This window comes from Bombina bombina, chromosome 7, assembly GCF_027579735.1.
Source record: "Bombina bombina isolate aBomBom1 chromosome 7, aBomBom1.pri, whole genome shotgun sequence".
NCBI classification, from domain to species: domain Eukaryota; kingdom Metazoa; phylum Chordata; class Amphibia; order Anura; family Bombinatoridae; genus Bombina; species Bombina bombina.
Genome location: NC_069505.1, coordinates 202270097 through 202292494, shown reverse-complemented (window position 1 = coordinate 202292494; position 22398 = coordinate 202270097). Strand labels below are relative to the sequence as shown.

Sequence of the window (22398 nt, the reverse complement as noted above, 5' to 3'; positions counted from 1 at the left end):
CGTCCCTTGAATTCTGATTGGCTGATAGGATTCTATCAGCCAATCGGAATTAAGGTAGGAATATTCTGATTGGCTGATGGAATCAGCCAATCAGATTGAGCTCGCATTCTATTGGCTGTTCCGATCAGCCAATAGAATGCAAGCTCAATCTGATTGGCTGATTGGATCAGCCAATCGGATTGAACTTGATTCTGATTGGCTGATTCCATCAGCCAATCAGAATATTCCTACCTTAATTCCGATTGGCTGATAGAATCCTATCAGCCAATCGGAATTTGAGGGACGCCATCTTGGATGACGTCATTTAAAGGAACAGTCATTCGTCGTTCAGTCGTCGGCCAGGATGGATGTTCCGCGTCGGAGGTCTTCAGGATGCTGCCGCTCCGCTCCGGATGGATGACGATAGAAGATGCCTCTTGGATGAAGACTTCAATCGGATGGAAGACCTCTTCTGCCCTGCTTGGATGAAGACTTCTACCCGATGGAGGACCTCTTCTTGCTCCGCTTTGATGAAGAATTTGGCTCGGCTGGGTGAAGACAACTCAAGGTAGGGAGATCTTCAGGGGCTTAGTATTTGGTTTATTTAAGGGGGGTTTGGGTTAGATTAGGGGTATGTGGGTGGTGGGTTGTAATGTTGGGGGGGGGGTATTGTATGTTTTTTTTACAGGCAAAAGAGCTGAACTTCTTGGGGCATGCCCCGCAAAGGGCCCTGTTCAGGGCTGGTAAGGTAAAAGAGCTTTGAACTTTAGTAATTTAGAATAGGGTAGGGCATTTTTTTTATTTTGGGGGGCTTTGTTATTTTATTAGGGGGCTTAGAGTAGGTGTAATTAGTTTAAATTGTTGTAATATATTTCTAATGTTTGTAAATATTTTTTTATTTTTTGTAACTTAGTTCTTTTTTATTTTTTGTACTTTAGTTAGTTTATTTAATTGTATTTATTTGTAGGAATTGTATTTAATTTATTTATTGATAGTGTAGTGTTAGGTTTAATTGTAGATAATTGTAGGTAGTTTATTTAATTTATTTATTGATAGTGTAGTGTTAGGTTTAATTGTAACTTAGGTTAGGATTTATTTTACAGGTAAATTTGTAATTATGTTAACTATTTTAGCTATTAAATAGTTCTTAACTATTTAATAGCTATTGTACCTGGTTAAAATAAATACAAAGTTACCTATAAAATAAATATTAATCCTAAAATAGCTATAATATAATTATAATTTATATTGTAGCTATATTAGGATTTATTTTACAGGTAAGTATTTAGCTTTAAATAGGAATAATTTATTTAATAAGAGTTAATTAATTTTGTTAGATTAAAATTATATTTAATTTAGGGGGGTGTTAGTGTTAGGGTTAGACTTAGCTTTAGGGGTTAATACATTTATTAGAATAGCGGTGAGCTCCAGTCGGCAGATTAGGGGTTAATAATTGAAGTTAGGTGTCGGCGATGTTAGGGAGGGCAGATTAGGGGTTAATACTATTTATTATAGGGTTAGTGAGGCGGATTAGGGGTTAATAACTTTATAATAATAGCGGTGCGGTCCGCTCGGCAGATTAGGGGTTAATAAGTGTAGGCAGGTGGAGGCGACGTTGTGGGGGGCAGATTAGGGGTTAATAAATATAATATAGGGGTCGGCGGTGTTAGGGGCAGCAGATTAGGGGTACATAGGGATAATGTAAGTAGCGGCGGTTTACGGAGCGGCAGATTAGGGGTTAAAAATAATATGCAGGGGTCAGCAATAGCGGGGGCGGCAGAATAGGGGTTAATAAGTGTAAGGTTAGGGGTGTTTAGACTCGGGGGTACATGTTAGAGTGTTAGGTGCAGACGTAGGAAGTGTTTCCCCATAGGAAACAATGGGGCTGCGTTAGGAGCTGAACGCAGCTTTTTTGCAGGTGTTAGGTTTTTTTTTCAGCTCAAACAGCCCCATTGTTTCCTATGGGGGAATCGTGCATGAGCACGTTTTTGAAGCTGGCCGCGTCCGTAAGCAACTCTGGTATCGAGAGTTGAAGTTGGGTTAAATATGCTCTACGCTCCTTTTTTGGAGCCTAACGCAGCCATTCTGTGGACTCTCAATACCAGAGTTATTTAAAAGGTGCGGCCAGAAAAAAGCCAGCGTTAGATACGCGGGTCATTACCGACAAAACTCTAGCCGAATGTGTTTCCTTGTGTGTGCATAGTGGTTACACTAAACCCCTCTAATTAACCGGGTTCCAGTTACATATTGTCACCTTGAATATTAAAGTATTGCGTTATTCCGCAACATTAGAACAGTACATCCCTAAATTACTTTGTGACTAAAAACCAAATAAACAGCCTAACCTAATGAATTCTAAGCCTATATACAATGTAGTTTCAGACTATCTAATAATAAACTCACTTAAAAACAGAATCAAATACAGATACCCTGTTGCAATGTATCTTACTAATGCCCTATATTGGCAAAAGCTAACTCGAATATCAATACATTAAACTGAACATATGTGTAGCTTTTCTGGGAACAATTATATATACAAGGACTAGTTGGCCCACATTGGCTAATATGTGTGTCTTAGTATAAATACCATCTTCAAAGTGGACATCTACCCATACACAGACTATGTGTATTTCACCCATACAACAAAAGAAATATAGAGATAGACAAATGTACATTTGAACAAATTGTGGTGAGTAGTCCCAGTTAATAGGCTAATTTGCCACAGATATTTAAGGATGTTTCATGTACAAAGCGTTGAGTGACCACTCTTATTAGCCACCTCGTCAGGTTTTTTTTTTTTTAAAAAAAGGGACTCATACCGATACAACCCTAAAGGGGTGTCCTCATCAGGTACTTTTGCCACACCTGGCTCATTTACCTCCCTTAACCATGAGAAGTAGACATGTGCGTTTCGTTTCGTTACGAATTTAAATTCGGATGAATTTGTCAAATTCGGAGATTCGGATCAATTCGAATTTCCGAATTACCGTAGCACTGAATCTAATGAATAAATCTGAATTAGTTCGGATTTATTCGTAACATTCGGATGCCCATGGACTAATCACAATTACACTTGTATTGTACTGTATATTAGGTTATATCACTCTGCTAAGGGGTACACCTAATATTACAGTACATAATACTACTCTAATACACAGCACATCCCACCTAACACATACCGAACTTCTGAATTTACGAATCCAATCCGAACCGAATACATCCAAATACATCCAAATTTATTTGAATCTGAATGAATCCGAACGAATCCGAAAAAAATGCATTTGAATGTATCCGAATTCTTATCGATCCGAAAATGAAATTAGAAAACATCCGAATCGATCCGAAACGAACCAAAACAATTTTTTTTCGCTAAGCACTAGTCAAATGAGAAGTTCTGGCTCAAGAGACTGCACCCCCAGAATGTGGTACGCATCCTGCTAGTGGATAACCCATATCACGGTGCCAAGTGCCAGGTATCATTTGACCCCTACTGTGACCAAGAGAGTATAAGGAAGAGAGTGACTTCCCACCCAATGGTTTTCCACCTGCAGTGTCTGGGACTTATTCAGGCCCCAAGCACATACTGGTTAATGGTACTCCAAGGGTAAAATAGCCTTATAAAGTAGGCAAGTTTCCCCTCTTTCTCAATTGGGGCCACAATGTTAGGAATTGCACCCCAGGGGTGTATCCTCATTTTGTCTTATACCAGTAGTTTGGAGTCTGGTGCCAAATTCAATCCCCCTGGGTATATCGTGCCCAGTCTGTATATCCACTGGGCTTCGCGGATCAGGAGTGCTTTGTTCCTATCACCTCACCTGTCCAATTTTGGCACATGGTCGATCAGGATGTAGCATATGGATGATACTGGATGTGACATCATAGCACAATGCCTGGCTTGCAGAATCATCCGCCTATGGTTTGCCATTCTCTCACGCAATGTTCCTATTGTCTTGCCAACGTAGAAACTTGAACATGACACAATAATAAGTAGACCACATATGTGGTGTTGCAGGAAAGAGAGTGTCTGATGGTGTATATCTGATTGGTATGGGGATGGTGAAATGTTTTGGTTGCAATTAAGCCATTGCACATGGTGCATCCCAAGCACTTGTATGAGCTCTTAATATTAATTTTGGGCTTGGTGGTGTAGCTGGATTTTGGGTCTGTTCTGACCACCATGTCCCGTAGGTTAGTCATTCTCTTATACCCCACCATTGGTGTCAGTTCTCGTGTGAAGTGGAGTCTGGGGTCCGACACCACAATGGGCCAATGTGTCCTGAGAATCTTGCCTGCATTTGTGGTGTTAGGTGTAAAAGTAGTCGCCATTATAAGCTTGTTCCCATCCATCACCTTGGGTTTCTCAGTAATCAGATCCACCTAGGTAAGGAGTGATACTTCCTCAAGGGTGGTATTTACTACTTGAGGCTATTACCCCTTTGAAGAAATTTTTCTTTGACCCCTTCCAAATGGGAGATCCCTGTGTTCCTGTCTGAATTGTTTCTAACTATTCTGATCATCTGAGACCTAACTATACCCCTGAGGAGTGCTGGGGGGTGACAGCTATCCACCCTAAGGATGGAATTCCTGTCAGTGGGTTTGCTGTACAACGTGGTCCCCAATGTTTGGTCAGATACAAATATGCTTAGGTCTAGGAAATGTATTTCCTGTTCACTCATAGTGAGTTTGAACCTGACTGTCGTCTTGGTACTGTTGATTTCTTCGAACCAAACCAGGAGTTTTTGCTGACCCCCACGCCAGATGAGAAAGACATCTTCTATGTATATTTGGTAGAAGATAATAGCTGCATTGCTCTTGGCCCAAAGGTATCTATCCTCAAAGTGGGACATAAATATATTTGCATAGGATGGGACCATGTGTCTCTGTTTTTTTCAAAACTGTGGGAGAGAGATAATTACCTAAGGTCTTATTTCGACGATAGGAACATCTGATACCTCCCTGAATGCAATTTATCAATCTGTCATTAGCAATAAGGACATTGAAATGTCATTTGACTATCTTACAAATGTCCTCATACTGGGCATTAAAATCTGTCACAAATGTAACACCTGTATGTTTCTTCTGTGAACAAACATCTTTATCAGTAAGCAGAGATTACCTTTCCATAGACACCACTTCACTATGTGCTCTTTTTATGACTTTATTATTCCTGGATGGCCTCTCACCACCTAAAGATTAGCATGTCCAAGGCTTAACTCCTTCTAATCCCCCCTCTATCTCTACGCCGACTTCTGACTTTTCTATCCCTGTCAATGGCATCACCATCTCCCCATTGCCCCAAGTTCGCTGCCTAGGAGTTACACTTGACTCAAATCTATCCTTCGTCCCCCACATCCAATAGCTTTTCTCATCCTGCCCCAACCACCTACGCAAAATTTCCAAGATTCACCCTTTTCTGAGTGCTATCACCACAAAGCAAATAATCCACTCCCTTGTTATTTCCCAACTTGACTAGTGCAATAACCTACTTACTGGTCTTCCTCTCTCCCGCCTCTTCCCTCTTCAATCCATCCTAAATGCCTCTGCAAGGCTAATCCACCTTTCCCGTCGCTCTGCATCTGCTGCACCTCTCTGCGAGTTCCTATCATTGGCTTCCCATTCACAGCAGAATTAAATTCAAAATCCTCACCCTTACATATAAAGCTCTCACCAATGCCGCTCCCCTCTACCTATCCTCTCTAGTCAACAAGTACACTGCAGCCCGCCCACTAAAATCCAACAACGACCTGCTCCTTGCATCTTCAACTATCATCGATTCCCATGTCGTGCAGCACCTACCCTCTGGAACACTCTACCTCATGCTGTCAGGCTTTCCCCTAATCTTTCTTCATTTTAATGCTCCCTGAAGACTTTTTTGTTCAGAAAAGCCTACCACCCAACTCAGTAAAAAATTCCACTCACCTAATAGTTCCCTCATCTAACTCTGTATTAACATCTTGCTCACTCTTGCAGTCCTCACCTCCTGTTTCTCAACCTCCTACCCTCCTAGATTGTAAGTTCCCACAGGGATAGGGCCCTCAATTCCTCCTGTACGTGTTTGTAAAATTGTGTCTTGTCTCTTACAAGTTTTACATTATTGTCTTATATACTGTAAATGAATAGCACTCCTGGTCAGCGCTGCGGAATATGTTGGCGCTTTATATATAAAGTATGATAATAATAGTAATAATTATTGTAGCCTCTTTATTTCAAACACTGTTGTACATCTAAAATTTGAGCATTACAGTCATCTATGTTAGAACAATTCCTTTTAGCCCATTTTAGTTGTCCTTTTGCAATAGAATAGGGTACATGCCTTGGATGGCAACTTTTCGCATGTAACAAGGAATTGCCCAATATAGGCTTCCTGTATAAGTTGGTTGTTACCCTTTTATCATTTGTTCCACTTAATACTAAATCCAAAAAAATATTTCCTTACTGTTGGTTTCAAATGTAAATTTTAAACCCAAGTCATTATCATTGAGCTTGGCCATAAAATCCTCAAGCTCATAGGTACTCCCTTGGTACATTAGAATCATATCATCGATAAAACGACGATAAAAGACAATAGTATGTCTATAGGTATTCTGAGCTCCAAAGATGTGGGACCGCTCCCACCACCCCATAAAAAGGTTGGCATAGGAGGGGTCAAACTTTGCCCCCATCGCTGTCCCACATTTGAACTCAAAGAAATTATGTGTGAGCAAAAATGTAGTAGCTCTCTTGATATAATTTTGAAAATCATCAGAAAAGCTAGACCAATTAGACAGAAAGAAGGAAATGGCTTCCAAACCCTTACTATTAGGAATGGAGGAGTAGAGGACAGTAACATCTATTGTAGCCCATATGTGGAGAGTACCATCCCAGACAATATTTTCAGTAAGTTTAACCAATTTCTTAGTGTCTCTTAAAAAAACTGGGTAGTGCTTCCACAAAAGGGTACAGAATAGAGTCAAGCCATTGAGATAAATGTTCAAAAAGTGACCCTATGCCACTGACTATAGGGCATGCTTTTACATTTACCAGAGACTTGTGCATCTTTGGGAGATGATGTAACACAGGAGTAACTAGGTGTTCCACATATAGATATGTGGCAGTATCTTTATCAATGTATCCTCCTTCAACACTATTATCCACAAGGTGCAACAAATTTCTCTGGTAAATGTTGGTAGGATTAGAAAGAAGAATTGTATAGCACTGTTTGTCATTAAGTTGTCGAAGGACCTCAGTAATATAATCAATCTTGTCCATTACAACTACAGACCCGCCCTTGTCGTCGGCACGTATAACTATATTCTGTTTTTTTAGAAGTGACTCTAAGGCTTCCCTTTCCTTTTTGTTTAGATTTTTAGAGGTGTTTTGGCATCTACCAGCTAGTGACTTCAGATCAGTTTCTACCCTGTTGTAGAATTTTTCTATGATGGAACCTCTACAGTGTATGGGATAGAATTTAGATGGAGGCTTAAAGCCTCCTACTCCATTAATTTTAGATGATATGTCAATGGTATGGCTTTCTCTAGTGAAATCAAATCACAGGTATCCATAAAAGATAAATCAGTAATTATGTGTTAATAACCTAACCTGTTTGGGGCACATTGTCTCTACAGGAACCCGCACTGTCTGAAAAGTGTCCTTTTAATGTAATATTACGGATCAAACGATAAATGTATATTATCGTTTTAAACAACAAAGCCTAATCTGTAGCCAAGGACACGTAATTGAGACTGTGAGAATGTCTTCAATGAACACACTGTAAATATTCATTGAGAGGGTGGAAAAAGTATATGAACCCTTGAATTTAATAACTGGTTGACGTTCCTTGAGCAGCAATATTCTCAAGCAAATGTTTCCATTCCTCTTTACAAATCTGTCAGTTCAACAATGTATACTACAGTACTTTCTTCACTATATTTATCTCTAAAGAGAAAAGTAAAATACAGGAGGAACATATCTTTCATAGTCTGACTCTTAGAGTAGGTGTACCAATATTTTAGAGAGACGGGATCTTTTCTGTGAAGTTTGTCAGTTTGAGTAATTGTACATGTGCTAAGCTTAAAGGGATATTCCAGTCAAAATTTAAATGCACATAGATGAATTACATATTTGCTTAGAAACATATTTGCAATATACATGTATTGGCAAAAATGTTTCTAGTAATAGTCATCACTGTTTTAGTATTGACATTTTTCTCTGCATGTGCATGTGAAGCATAGATGGATATTCTCAGTGCACCAGCATTTTAAATACTGCAGCTGCTCATATCATAAGTGGGGCTTGCGTTATGTCAGTAATTAACAAATTGAGTAATTACCAGATGGTACAAGCACCTTAGGAGCAAGTGAAGTGTTTAAAATGCTGGTACACGGTGCATACTTAAATACACTTTGAAACAGCTATAGCTTTTATTAGAAGCATTTTTGCTAATGAATGTATATTACAAAAATGCTTCTATTAAAAACTGATTTGCATCCATGTCAATTCCAGTTTTGGCAGAATTGTCTCTTTAAGAAAATCTGAGCCTGCACACCACAATGGTCTTTATTTAAAGGGACACTGAAACCAATTTTTTTTCTTTTGTGATTCAGATAGAGCATGACATTTTCAGCAACTTTTTAATTTACTCCTATTATCAAATTGTCTTCATTCTCTTGGTATCTTTATTTGAAATGCAAGAATGTACATTTATATGCCGGCCCATTTTTGGTCAACAACCTGGGTTGTCCTTGCTGATTGGTGGATAAATTCATCCACCAGTAAAAAGGAACTGTCCAGAGTTCTGAACTAAAAAAAAAATTAGATGCCTACTTTTTCAAATAAAGATAGCAAGAGAACGAAGAAAAATTGCTAATAGGAGTAAATTAGAAAGTTGCTTAAAATTGCATGCTCTATCTGAATCACAAAAGAAAAAAATTGGGTTCAGTGTCCCTTTAACACAGAGACTAATAGCCCTGTGCTGAATAAAAAAAAAAGCACTTTGTTGCAGTAGTGCAGAATATATGGGTGCTAAACACATTTTTACTTTTAACTCGAGCCCATGCTATCACTACTAACTGAGACGTAAATGGGAGATCCAATCTAAGTTTGGGGCACATCTGTCTCAGAGGATTAAACAATTTGTTTAGGGTTTTTATGCACTGTTAAAAGTATTTGATATTTTACCTGACCAGAGGGGACTCGGATAAGCCATACACAGTTGACATTGTTTTGGTATTTATTGGGGTAGTTAGCTGTTATTATAGTCCCTGTAGATTCCGGAAGGAGGGTGCTACATGAATCTGTAGAAAAAAACAACAACATTTTAGACAACAATTCGGTAAAGTAAAAATTAACTTGATTACACAGAGCCATTTATTCAACCAGCAAATGTTTCATTGCTATGTAAAGTTTTACCACATTGGTACAGAGCATTTATTTTGGAAATATCCAGGTTACTGAGTCCATATCTTTGCCCTATTGTCTGTGTGGTGTCAACTTTGGGAAGGATGGTTGGTAGACCATTGTTTGAATAGGCATACCTGCAAAAATCAAGATTAGTATCATTTATTTATATCATTGTTGTATCAATCATCACTTTATTATGCATAGTTATAGAGGTAGCTATGCAGTGGCGTCACTAGGGTTGGTGTCACCCGGTGCGGTAAGTTATGGTGTCACCCCCCCCCCCCCCCGAAAGCAGACACACACAAAAACACAGGCAAACACACATACAAACACTCAGACACACTTAAAACATACTCAGATGCACACACAAACACTCGGAAACACACTCAGACACACACACAAAAACACACACACAAAAACACTGAGACACACACACACACAAAAACACTGAGACACACACACACACAAAAACACTGAGACACACACACACACACACACAAAAACACACACACAAAAACACTGAGACACACGAACACACAAACAAAAACACTCAGACACACACACACACACAAAAACTCAGACACACACATACAAAATATGTAAACTGCACTGCATTAATTATAAAGCGCATGCCTAGAGCTGCTCCCTGGCTCAGCAGAGCATCAAATGAAAGATAAACAGAGCACTCTAAAAATAAATCACTAAAGAAAAGTTTTAGGTGTGCAAACTATGAAAATTCTGCTCTCTGACTCTGTTCCAAACCTGTCAGTGCACAGCCCCGGGCCGCGTGCCTACCGCTTCTTATGGCCAATCACCTCTGCACTCTGCCCACCCCCAGACCCCCGCCCGCCCTCCTACCTGTTCAGTGTGCACTTAGTGTACCGTAATCGTAATGGTCTGGTGGGCATCATACGTGGCTCCTTCACTTTAAAGACAGTGTCAAACAGTCATGCGGTCAGGTGCCAGGCATCCCCTCATGATTTGCCAGTTCCCGTTTAGAGAGACAGCACAGCAGTGAGTGACTCCACTGCTCCACATGTCACTGAGCAGTGAGCACAGATAGGCAGGCAGGTTTAGGCTAGCAGCGCCCACGGCATGCCCACAACATTCATAGCGAAATTGGGCACGGGAGAAGCAAAGTACAAACAAGCAAAAGCAGCCGGGGAAACTATTTGTTGAGATTGCAGCACTGGCTCAAGGGGCAAAAAAATTGTGTGTCTACAACTTCCCCAGTCCCACCAATGTTCACAAATGCCAGCCCCTCTAATAAAAAAAAAATCTATGCATCTCAACATTGTATTTCTTTGAATTTCAATACAAATTTAAAAAAAAAAAAAAAAAAAAAAAATTTTTTTTTTTTTTTTTTTTTTTGGTGTCACCCCCTGGAGGGTGTCACCCGGGTGCGGCCCACCCCCCCCCGCCCCCCCCCTAGTGACGCCACTGTAGCTATGTGTTAGTTTTAGAGTTCAGTTTAATTATCCAACTGCTGGATAAATGGTAAATTCCCTCCCTTTTGTGGGTGAGCAGGGGATGAGCCGCTATTATTTCACTAACATATCTTTAGTGCCACTTCCTGCTCTTGTGCAATCAATGCCATTTCCCTTCTCTTGCAGGACTAATCATTCAAGAGCAGGGCTTGTGAATCACTCTGGGAAAACAAGTTTGTGGTGATTAATTTGCCTACCTCTGAGTGAGCCTGCACTGCAGTTAATAACGAGATCTGAGGATGTAAAAGTTATGTCTACTCCACTGCTATGTAGATTTGCCCCATGTACCTCTCTTATTATCTAACATTATTAAATACATGGTCCATGAGTTTTCATAACATCTGTACATTTATTGTATCCCTTGTATTGAGAATAAACCAAAAGTGCATAATGAGCTGAGTGAAGACTTTCCAATTATATAAACATCTTGTTTGCTTCAACTATTTTTAAATAATCAAATGGTCATTTGGAGTCAGTCCAGGCTAGTTACTGGAGTATACAAGGTTAATCACTAACATTTTGTCAGCAAAATTTTCTTCACTTTGCAGTAACTTATCACCTGGCCAAAACAGAACAGAGATATGTAGAAGGGATAGGTTTGTGAATCTTGCAATCTGTACTTAAAATGTTCAGAATTGCAAAACCCACAATTTTCAGAGTTAAATTACAGGAAAAGAGGAAACAATAAATAATATTAGTATATTTCATTTTTCTATGCAAAATAAAGCATTCTAGGCTAAATTGCAAATGGAGAGCAACCATTAGTGCAATGTACATAATACTCATGGGCATCCACAGAAGGGGGGGTGAATTTTCTCCCCACCTGGAGTACAAACTGCAGGAAAAAAGAAAATTGAATGTCTGTTTTTTTTTTTTAATTCCCCTTAAAGGGACAGTCTTGTCCAAAAAAAACTTTCATGATTCAGATAGGGCATGTCATTTTAAACAATTTTCCAATTTACTTTTATCACCAATTTTTCTTTGTTCTCTTGGTATTCTTAGTTGAAAGCTTAACTTAGGAGGTTCATATGCTAATTTCTTAGACCTTGAAGGCCGCCTCTTAAGAATGCATTTTAACAGGTTTCTCACCACTAGAGGGTGTTAGTTCATGTTTTTCATATAGATAACACTGTGCTCGTGCACGTGAAGTTACCTGAGAGCCATCACTGATTGGCTAAACGGCAAGTCTGTCAAAAGAACAAATAAAGGGGCAGTCTGCAGAGGCTTAGATACAAGATAATCACAGAGGTAAAAAATATATAAATATAACTGTGTTGGTTATGCAAAACTAGGGAATGGGTAAAAAAGGGATTATCTATCTTTTAAAACAATAACAATTCTGGTGTAGACTGTCCCTTTAATTTAGCTCAGTGGCAGCAGTAGGCATGGTGGGTCCATGACCTAGGCGTGGTTGGTCGTGACGGGGGTGGCCAGGTAAGAGCGCGGGCAGTGCGTATGAAGCGGTGGGGGCTGGACGCGTCCAGACGACAGCGTGGGTAGGACCGCTGCAGTAAAGAAAATGGCCCGTGTACACGGGCTTCACCACTAGTAATAAATAAAATTATATGCTCCTTCTATTTTAATTTATAAGTTAGACGTATGGATAAAGACATTCATTTTATTACACTCAGAAAAAAATGTGTAAAAGTGTATTTAAGTTTAGCATATAATGTTTCCAATAATATAATAATTTAATTTGCAAACCCTAATTTATATATATATATATATATATATACACACACATATATATACACACACACACACACATGTATATATATATATATATATATATATATATATATATATATATATATATATATATATATATATATATATATATATATGTGTGTGTGTATGTTTATTGCCCCCCCCCTGAAAAATGTATGCAGATACCCATGATCAGGGCTGCCATCAGGGGGTAAATAAAGTAACTCATGTCAGGGGCCCAGTGGGCCAGGGGGCCCCATGAGGCAAGCACAACTATTATTTAAATTTTTTTTTACATTTGGCAGCCACCAGAGGGCACTACAGCAGAGTGCTATTGAGCATGGGAAATGTCATTACAAGGAGTAAAGCATTAGCATTTGAGAGGATTTTATGTCAAGACAGGAGGCTTCATATTTTGCATTATTCTTTACTGACACCAAAATAACAGCAAAGAAACTGAAAGGAAGAAAAAAATAATCACACAGCAACAGCGTATAACCAATCAGGATACAGCATTACAATAAAGAGTCCAAAACAAACTAAGTCCTTCCTCTTTTCTTTGCTGTACCAAGTACAGCAGGTCACGTATCATTGTTCTCCTTTTATTAAATATATTTGAATGTTTTATTTAATTGCATATTAGCATTTCCATTTCTTTATTCTAAGCTTTTGGCATTTTGCTATTTTTACTACAAAAGTTTTCATTTATCACTAATCCTTGTATGTTTATAACAATCAATAGCCTGTATTTCATGCAATTCATTTATCATTAAGGTTAAGGCTGCTTCAGTAATTTTTTAAATATTGTATTTTGCTTCTTTTTAGAATGTTTGACTAAATTTTCCATCAACGGATCAGCCACTTCAGTGTGGCTGCTCCGTTCCTTATTCTAACTAAACACTGTCTGTCAGGCTGCCTGACAGTTTGTAAAGTTGTAGCGCTACTTCGGAGCAACCGCCTTGCTGAAACAGGTTGCTCCGTTCTTGCTCCCTAACCTGACCGCTTCCTCCTCTTGCCCCTCTATCTGGGCCGGTGCCGCTGCGGGATCTCGCGGACACACACCTGACCGGAGTTTATTAAACTGTTCTGGTCGGGTGTGTGAGCCGCATCCTGTGTCAGTTCCGTCTCAGGAGTGGGCGGGAGTTTGTTATTTCTGCGGTTAGGTGTCCCCTAAGTATTTTCTTACATGGGCTAATTTTTTTATGAATAAATGTTACAGACACTATTTTTATCATAATTTACACTCCCTTATGTTTTTTGTTCTTTCAATTTTTTAAGCAGTACTATTTTACCGTTTTTTCCCGCCCTTTTTATTGCTTATGAGACTTAAATGTTTCTCATTATTGCCTCAGCTCTTATAGCTTATTGATTAGCCTTGCTGCCTCCCATACAAGAGGTTGAGAGTTCGAATCTATCCTCCACCCATTAGGAATTTAACTGCAGAAAATATTTTATTACTGTTTATAACTATCTTTATTTAAAAAAAAAAAAAAAAAAAAAAAAAAAAGAGATATTTCTTTTAAAAGTCTCCTTTATTAAACTTTCTGTTTAGCCTTGGGGACTAACACTGTAAACTGTAAGTTTTGAGGTTCAGGGTTCAATTCCTGACTATTCAGCATAATTTAAGAAAAAAAAAAAAAAAATTTGTTTCCTCTTAATATTATGATTTTTATGTCAATATTCCCTTTTATTTAGATTATAACTCAGACGCAACGATTAAACTAATGGAATCTGCCGACCCTGTCATTGACCCCGCCCCTTCTTCCTCTCAATCTAAAGAGGAACTTTTAGCCTATATTAATTCGGCCATAGCTTCGGCACTAAAACATAATATTCCCCCTTCAGAGAATGTTTTAGAACAACCTATGCCCCCCCATATTGAGGAATCCTCTTCGTCCTCTTCCTCTGATTCAGAAGCTCCAATATCGCGCAAGCGCCATTGGAAGTCCCATTCTCGCTCTGCTTCACATAGAAGCAAAGCTCCGAGACATAAAGCCCCTCCCCCGGGCGTTTCACATAGGGGTGCCAGAACCTCCTCCCCAGAGGTTAAACGTGGTAAACGAACCCTTTCCCCCTTGGGTACTCGAAGGGGAGTCCAGAGCTCTGACTCTGAAAATTTTGACATGGAAGACTATATGGAGTCTTTTCCTGGGCTAGATTGGGATGAGGAGCCTCAGTCTGACCTAGAACAGGAGCCATTTCCGACCCCTCAGACGGAGGCTCCTCGGTCTCGATCTTCCCAGAGAAGAAATATTGAATTTGAGGACGAAATGGTTGACCCGGCTGGGAACCCCATTTTCAGCCCCAAACACATTAAACACCCCAGATCATCTGACTGGGCATTAGCGCCTCACCTCTCTCGCTTTTTGCAGAGATCACTCAGAAAACCCCTCGATCGTGAGGATCGTAATAAACTACGTGCAGAATGTCGTAGACCCTCCCTCCCTGGTAGGGAATCTGTAACTCCTGAATTTTACGCTAAACTCGCTACCTTTCTAACTAGAAAAGGTAGAGACCCTAGAAAGGGCTTAGATAAGGCTCTCAGAGGGGTTCAGGATAAACTTCTGGACACTTCGGGTCCTTTGGCCCAGATTCTCCATCTTTCGGATGAAGCCCTTCTGTCCGGCTCTCCTTTCGATCCTTTTGCCATTCGAGAATGGGCCTTTCGAGCCTTTTGCTTCCTGGGCAACGCCAACGTTGCCATCTCTACTGAACGCAGAAGGTCGGCATTGTTGCGAATTAACCCCAGATTGGTTGTTCTCGCTGTCGAGGAAGCAGGCTCTTCTGCCAAGAGTCTTCTCTTTGGAGAACCCTTCTTAGATATCATGAGACATTACGTTTCTACCTTTACCTCTATCGACAAGATTCAAGCCTCCCTTAGAAGAGTTTTCAACCCTTCCAATTGGGTTTTTGGCAGGGCCGGCAGATTCAGGGGTCGTCTGCCCGGCCGTCAACAATTCATGGTCCAGCAACGCCAAGCAGTCGCTTTCCAACAGTACCCCTCCTACCCTCAGAGAACACTCTTCCCACCAAGATCTCGAGCTGTCAGGACCAGACCAGCCCTTCCTAGACCCACCTTACCTCCAGGCCCTTCCAATGCCCAGAGTGAGTACTCCTCCTTTACTCCTGACTTCTTTCCCCATATCTCCCTTTGCAGGCAGACTGTCCCTTTTTTCCCATTCGTGGGATTTCATTTCTCAGGATCCCTGGATTGCTCAAACAGTGAGAGGCTTCAAGATCGAATTCATTTGCCCCCCTTTCCAGAAGGGTCACCCAAAACCCCTGAACCTCTCAAAATCAAATACAGACCTTATTGGTTCAGAAGTGCTATCTCTCCATCGGAAAGGCGCAAGAGGAGGTTCTCAACCCACAAGACGGGTTTCTAAGCAACCTTTTTCTAGTAAAGAAAAAGACAGGTGGCTTTCGACCGGTCATCAATCTTCGGGACTTAAATTTCTTCGTGGTTTACCGCCATTTCAAGATGGAGGGTATCCACATGCTCAGAGACCTTCTCCGTCTCAAAGACTGGTTTATCCGCCTGGACTTGACAGATGCCTACCTTACGGTTCCTGTTTTCCCAGACCATCGGAAATTCCTCAGGTTTCCCTGGGACGGAAGGATATGGCAATTTACTTGCCTTCCTTTCGGCCTCAGTTCAGCTCCTTGGTGTTTCACCAAGCTTTTAAAGCCCGTCGTGGCAATCCTCAGAGGCAAAGGTATTCGCCTTATCATTTATCTGGACGACATTCTCCTTATGGCAGAGGATCAGTCTTCCCTCCTTTGTCACTTACACACAACCACCTCCCTCCTTCAAGGTTTGGGATTTGTGATCAACTCAGAGAAGTCAGCTCTGATTCCCTCTCAGAAAGTGGAGTTTTTAGGCTTTCTTATAGACTCCACCTCAGGTCTTCTCCTTCTTCCTCAAGAGAAGATCGACAAGATCAAATTAGAAATTCAAAGTGTGCTGGCATCCCCCATGATATCTATCCGTCAACTTTCCAGAATTATCGGACTCCTCGCCTCCTCCATTCAGGCAATCTTTCCTGCCCCTCTGCATTACCGAGCAATGCAGAGGCTGAAAATTCAATCTTTCAGGGAATGTCGTTCATATCATCAGATGATTTGTCTGAACGAGGAGGTCCGTGCAGAGATGTCCTGGTGGCTCCGTCACATGGAATCCTGGAATGGCAAGGCTATCTTCAGATCCTCGCCAGACTTTGTGCTCTCCTCAGATGCCAGCCTTCTAGGTTGGGGGGCCTCTTTCGAGACCTCAGCGACGGGGGGATCTTGGTCCCCTCTAGAACAGTCGCTTCACATCAATTGTCTAGAGCTCTTGGCAGGCTCTTTTGCCATTCGCTCGTTCTCCAAACAGTTTACAAACTGTTGCATCCTCCTTCGTATGGACAACATATCTGCGGTACAATACATCAACCGCTTAGGGGGTACGAAATCCAAGATTCTATCAGATCTTACCACAGAATTGTTCAGATTCTGCGCCTTCCGCAACATTTCCCTCCGGGCGCAATATATCCCTGGAGTTTCCAATATTGTTGCGGACTGGTTTTCTCGTTTTTGGAGAGATTCCAGCGATTGGTGACTTCTTCGCCCCATTTTTTTGCAAATTCAGAATATTCTGGGTCCCTTTTCTGTGGACCTTTTTGCTTCCAGGATCAATCATCAGTTGCCTTGTTATTTCAGCTGGCTTCCAGATCCGGGGAGCGAGGCTTCGGATGCTTTTCTACAGAATTGGCCTCTATTCGGAGCTTATGCTTTTCCCCCCTTCTCGCTCATCACAAGAACCCTTTGGACGGTCAGGAGACTCAGATGCTCCCTGACAATAGTTACCCCCTTCTGGCCAATGCAACCCTGGTTCCCTCTTCTTCTGGAGATGACAGTCTTTCCCCCTCTCCTTCTTCCCAATCGGGACGACATTCTGTCAGACCCTCTAGGGGAATCTCACCCCCTGGTTCTCCAGAATCGCCTCCCCCTACTAGCTTGGCAGATTTCAGGGGATCCTGGTCTGCAGAAGGCCTTTCAAGAGACGCTCAGCTTCTCCTTCGAGAATCTTGGGCCCCTGGCACCAGGAAATGTTACGCTTCAGCCTGGGCGTCATGGGCTGGTTGGTGTTCTAGCAGGCAAGCTGATCCCTTTTCAGCCCCTGTAGTTCTTATTGTGAACTTTCTTTCTGAACTTTTTTCTAAAGGGAAAGCTTATCGCTCCATTAATGTCGTCCGCTCTGCAATCTCAGCGGGCCACTTTCCAGTCGATGGCAACCCGGTTGGTAGACACCCCCTGGTTTGCAGAATTTTAAAAGCTATTCGTTTGAAAGTTCCTCCTTCTGCTCGATACTCTCACCTTTGGGATGTTTCCATCATGCTTTCCTTTATTAGGAATTGGCCTCCCAATGTAGAACTTTCTCTGAAACAATTGTCGTCCAAATTGGCGATGTTGCTCTGCCTGGTTTCCTTCCGCAGGATTTCAGATATCCGTGCACTGGACGTCGAGGGCATTTCTTTTTCCCCTGAGGGCGTTTCCTTTTCCATCCATAAATGCACTAAATCCATGTCATCTACCATATTTTACCCGTATTTCCCTGACGACCCTCAACTCTGTGTGGCTCTCTGCTTGAAATCTTACCTTTCTAGGACGTCGTCCTCTCGTCCTTCTCCTGAGGGTCAATTACTAATTTCTTTTGTTCCACCTTTTCACCCTGTCTCTTCTCCCACTTTGGCCAGATGGGTCCGTTGGCTCATGTCCTCCGCTGGCATCGACCTTTCGTTTGGAGCTCATTCGGTTCGGGGTGCGGCTGCATCCAGAGCTCTGTTATCGGGTAGTAACCTTCAGGATATCCTTAAAGCTGCGGATTGGTCTTCTTCAACTACTTTTTCGCGTTTCTATTTTAAACCTATTCTTCACGCTTCCGAGTCATTACTTTTATTGCGTTAAAATTGCAAAATATGAAGCCTCCTGTCTTGACATAAAATTCAGATTATTATAACATTGGTGACTAAATAATCTTGATTTTATTAAAGACAGGAGGCGAGTATTTTCCCTCCCTTTCCCCTCCCAGTACAGGTTTTTTAAAAAAAAAAAAAAAAAGTTTTCTGATAAGGGTATTGAACTGTTATGTTTATTGTTTATATTTTATTCTTTCAATCTGTGTCTATGTGAACAACTATTATTGTCACTTTATCTTCTTTTACAGTTTAATTCGATGGATGGGATTTTCCGAATTTCTCTCAAGGCTTGAATAGAATCTTCAAGTTTCTGGAGTCTTCTCCCCAAGATGTTATTGACGTTCGTTCTTCTTTAGTCTTCTAGTCTTTCCACCAAAGAAAAGAGGAAGGACTTAGTTTGTTTTGTACTCTTTATTGTAATGCTGTATCCTGATTGGTTATACGCTGTTGCTGTGTGATTATTTTTTTCTTCCTTTCAGTTTCTTTGCTGTTATTTTGGTGTCAGTAAAGAATAATGCAAAATACTCGCCTCCTGTCTTTAATAAAATCAAGATTATTTAGTCACCAAGGTTATAATAATCTGAATTTCTGAGTGTGCACTAAACCACTATGCACAGTGTGAGACAGACTTGTCACTTCAGTTTGTACAGTGTGTGCCAGAGTCAGGTGGCAGATCATATTAATTTGCAGAGTAGGTAGGACTTAGATAGTAGATGATTTTTATTTATTTGTGCAATTAAAGATTGTAACTTCAGTGTGATAGTTGTGTGGTGGGGCCAGGGGACCATAAAAACACATTAATTTATTTTTTGCAATATGCAGCAGTGTATTTATGATTATTTGATTATGTTGTAGAAATTCTATATTTAAAACCATGCAGAAATGTTTCCTCCTCAATACATAAATGGTAGGTGCCCTTTTGGCAGATATGATTTTATTTATTTAGCGCCCTCACTCTCCCTATGTTAGAAGGACTTTTTCCAGGTGAGGTGCTTGGAATCCCCAGTCTCTAGCGCTCCACTTACCCCCCTCTTTCTATTACCATTTACAAATATGATTCTTTAAAAAGTGATCTCTTAATTTCTGTTATTTTTTTTTTTATCATGCATGTTGATTTAGGGGATGGCAATGTGCAGACATGTTACCTCCTGTGAGTGTTTCTGTGTGTGTCTGTGTTTATGTCTTTGGGCTTTTGTTGGTGTCTTAATGAGTGTGTATGTATTTTTTTCTGTGGATCTCTCTGTGAGGGTGTGTGTGTATGTATGTATGTCTTTGTGTGTTTTCTGTGGGTGTCTGTGTGCATTTTAAAAAGGGTTTGCTAGAACATCTTAAAGGGACATGAAACACTTTTTTCTTTCTTTCATGACTTAGAAAGAACATCCAATTTTAAACAACAACTTTCCAATTTAGTTCTAGTATCTAATTTGCTTTATTCTCTTGATACTCTTGATATAATTTGTTGAAAAACATCTAAATATGCTCAGTAGCTGCTGTACATAGATGCCTTGTGTGATTGGCTCACCCATGTGCATTGCTTTTTCTTCAACAAGAATAAAACAAATTAGATAATAGAAGTAAATTGGAATGTTGTTTAAAATTGTATTTTCTATCTGAATCATGCAGGAAAAATGTTGGGCTTTATGTCCCTTTAACTCAGCCAATATTTTCTTAATGCACCCTATACTTTTAATTTCTAGCACAGGGAGCACTATTATCGCTCATATGTGGTTAAGTGTTGCTCTTGAGCACAAAACAAAATAGTGCTGGAAAATTTTGCGCTTTTAGAGATCTCAAGTATTGTAAATGCTTGAAAATATGCATAACAAAACACATGTAAAATATATTCTAATAAAGTATTTATGCATATTAAATGTAAAACCGAGGTTTTTTATTGAAAAAAAAGTAACACTGATTTAAAAGACCATTATAGTGATAAAATTACATGAAGTCTATTATTTTAAGGATTTAACACAGCTTTAGCAAGCCCTAAACTTTCACTCAAGTGGTAAAATACTAAGAATAACATTACTTTCAACTTGTAATTTCGTGAGTAAAAAAAAAAACAGTATTGATTGCTTTCGAGCAGTAATATCGCACAATGGTGCTAATATTTTTGCCCTTCACTTGTAATTTGGGACATTTTATTACAATCTCCTCATGTTTTAGTTCCCTTTATTTTTTTTAATAATCTGGTCACAGTATAGAACTGGGATTTTAGGTGTTGGACCTCCCCTTTGACAAAATTTACAAGACATCCCCTATGTAATAGATGTTACTTTATTTTTATCTTTAAAGAGACACTGAACCCACATTTTTTTCTTTCATGATTCTGATAGAGCATCAATTTTAAGCAACTTTCTAATTTACTCCTATCAACACATTTTTTTCACTCTCTTGATATCTTTATTTGAAAAGCAAGAATGTAAGTTTAGAAGCCGGCCCATTATTGGTTCATAACCTGGGTTGTCCTTGATGATTTGACAGCACCAATAAACAAGTGCTGTCCAGGGTCTGAACCAAAAATTGTCTTACTCCTTCGCTTAGATGCCTTCTTTTTCAAATAAAGTTAGCAAGAGAACAAAGAAAATTTGATAATATGAGTAAATTACAAAGTTGCTTAAAATTGCATGTTCTATCTGAATCATGAAAGAAAAAAAATTGGGTTTAGTGTCACTTTAAAGAAAATAGTAATATTTATATAATTAATTTTTAATAAATTTACATCAGATCCCGGGTTCACACACAGATCTCAATAGTGTTTTCATTTGCACTTTGTTACTCCCATGTTAAAGGCAAGTTACAGACAACAAACAAAATGTGGTGTCTGAGCAATTTTGACCTCAGTGTCTTTCTTCCACCTTTATTCTGCCCATTGCTTTAAGCCACGACAACATGACAAGTGTTATTGTCAGCTCTTAAAAAGGTTGTATGTTTTACCAAAGTCAGCTGCTGCTTGTGGTTTCCATAGGATAGTGAGAAGTGTCAATGTTCCCACACCTTATATTCTCTTGTGCCCCCCCCCCCCGGGGAGACCCGCCCCACCCTTTGAAAACCCCTATTATAAAGTAATTACTATATTTCTAATTCTTACATGCTGTAGTGCATCACAGATGAGTAATCATACTCAATTTCCAAATTATTAGTGTCCTTTTTCGCAAAGTTTCCTAAATGATCTAAAAAGTGAGAAAAAAAAATAAGTACAAATTCACACAAATATTTCTATAAATTGCAATTGATACCATTATTAATGCTTTATGCAATTAGTATAAGACAGTGTAGTCATGGCAATCAACAAAATAAAAATAAATAAAATACATTCTATAAATAAGAATTTAAATTGTAAAAATGACAAAATGCTTGGCCTGTATGTAGCATTGTATTATAGTTGCATTGTAGTTGTATTTGATGTCTTACAAGTGATCTATTTTACCTGCTGAAGTGTACTAAATTATTTACAAACAGCTCCTTTAGCTTTATTTTGTCAAACAGCTGATTTTGCCTGTTTCAAACACCACCTATAATTAAAATTTTAATACTGCAGTACTGGTTGTAGAAAAGATATGTAAACAAGAGACACCAACAGGAATCAGCCTCCCTGTAGTGGGTGGGAGAAAGCCCAGTCCCTTTGAAAATGTTTTCCTGCACCAGCCATGCATATCATGAACTCTTATCAGCTGCTTGCCTGAGAACCTAGCCCCTTTAAATGACAACCACATGGAGGCTTTCAATCAAGCCAAATCACTTGTTGTGACACAATATTTAAGCATCACTGTGTTATGGGTATATAGCAAAGTATGTTTCTATTCTATTCCTATTGATTTGTTGTCAAGATTTAATAAAGTATATGCCCTTCTGAACTTGCAACCTACAGTAACTGCACAACTTAAATG

At 39.8% G+C, this 22398-nt stretch overlaps 1 protein-coding gene across 1 annotated transcript in view; it reads right to left on the bottom strand.

Annotated features, from left to right (window-relative positions):
* The window catches only part of LOC128636301 (embryonic protein UVS.2-like), a 105888-nt gene that overhangs the window by 59794 nt on the left and 23696 nt on the right, over nt 1-22398 (bottom strand). The window contains exon 6 of the mRNA XM_053689332.1: nt 21600-21681. Within this exon, the coding sequence (XP_053545307.1) occupies nt 21600-21681 (82 nt within the window). The remainder of the gene's footprint in view (nt 1-21599; nt 21682-22398) is intronic.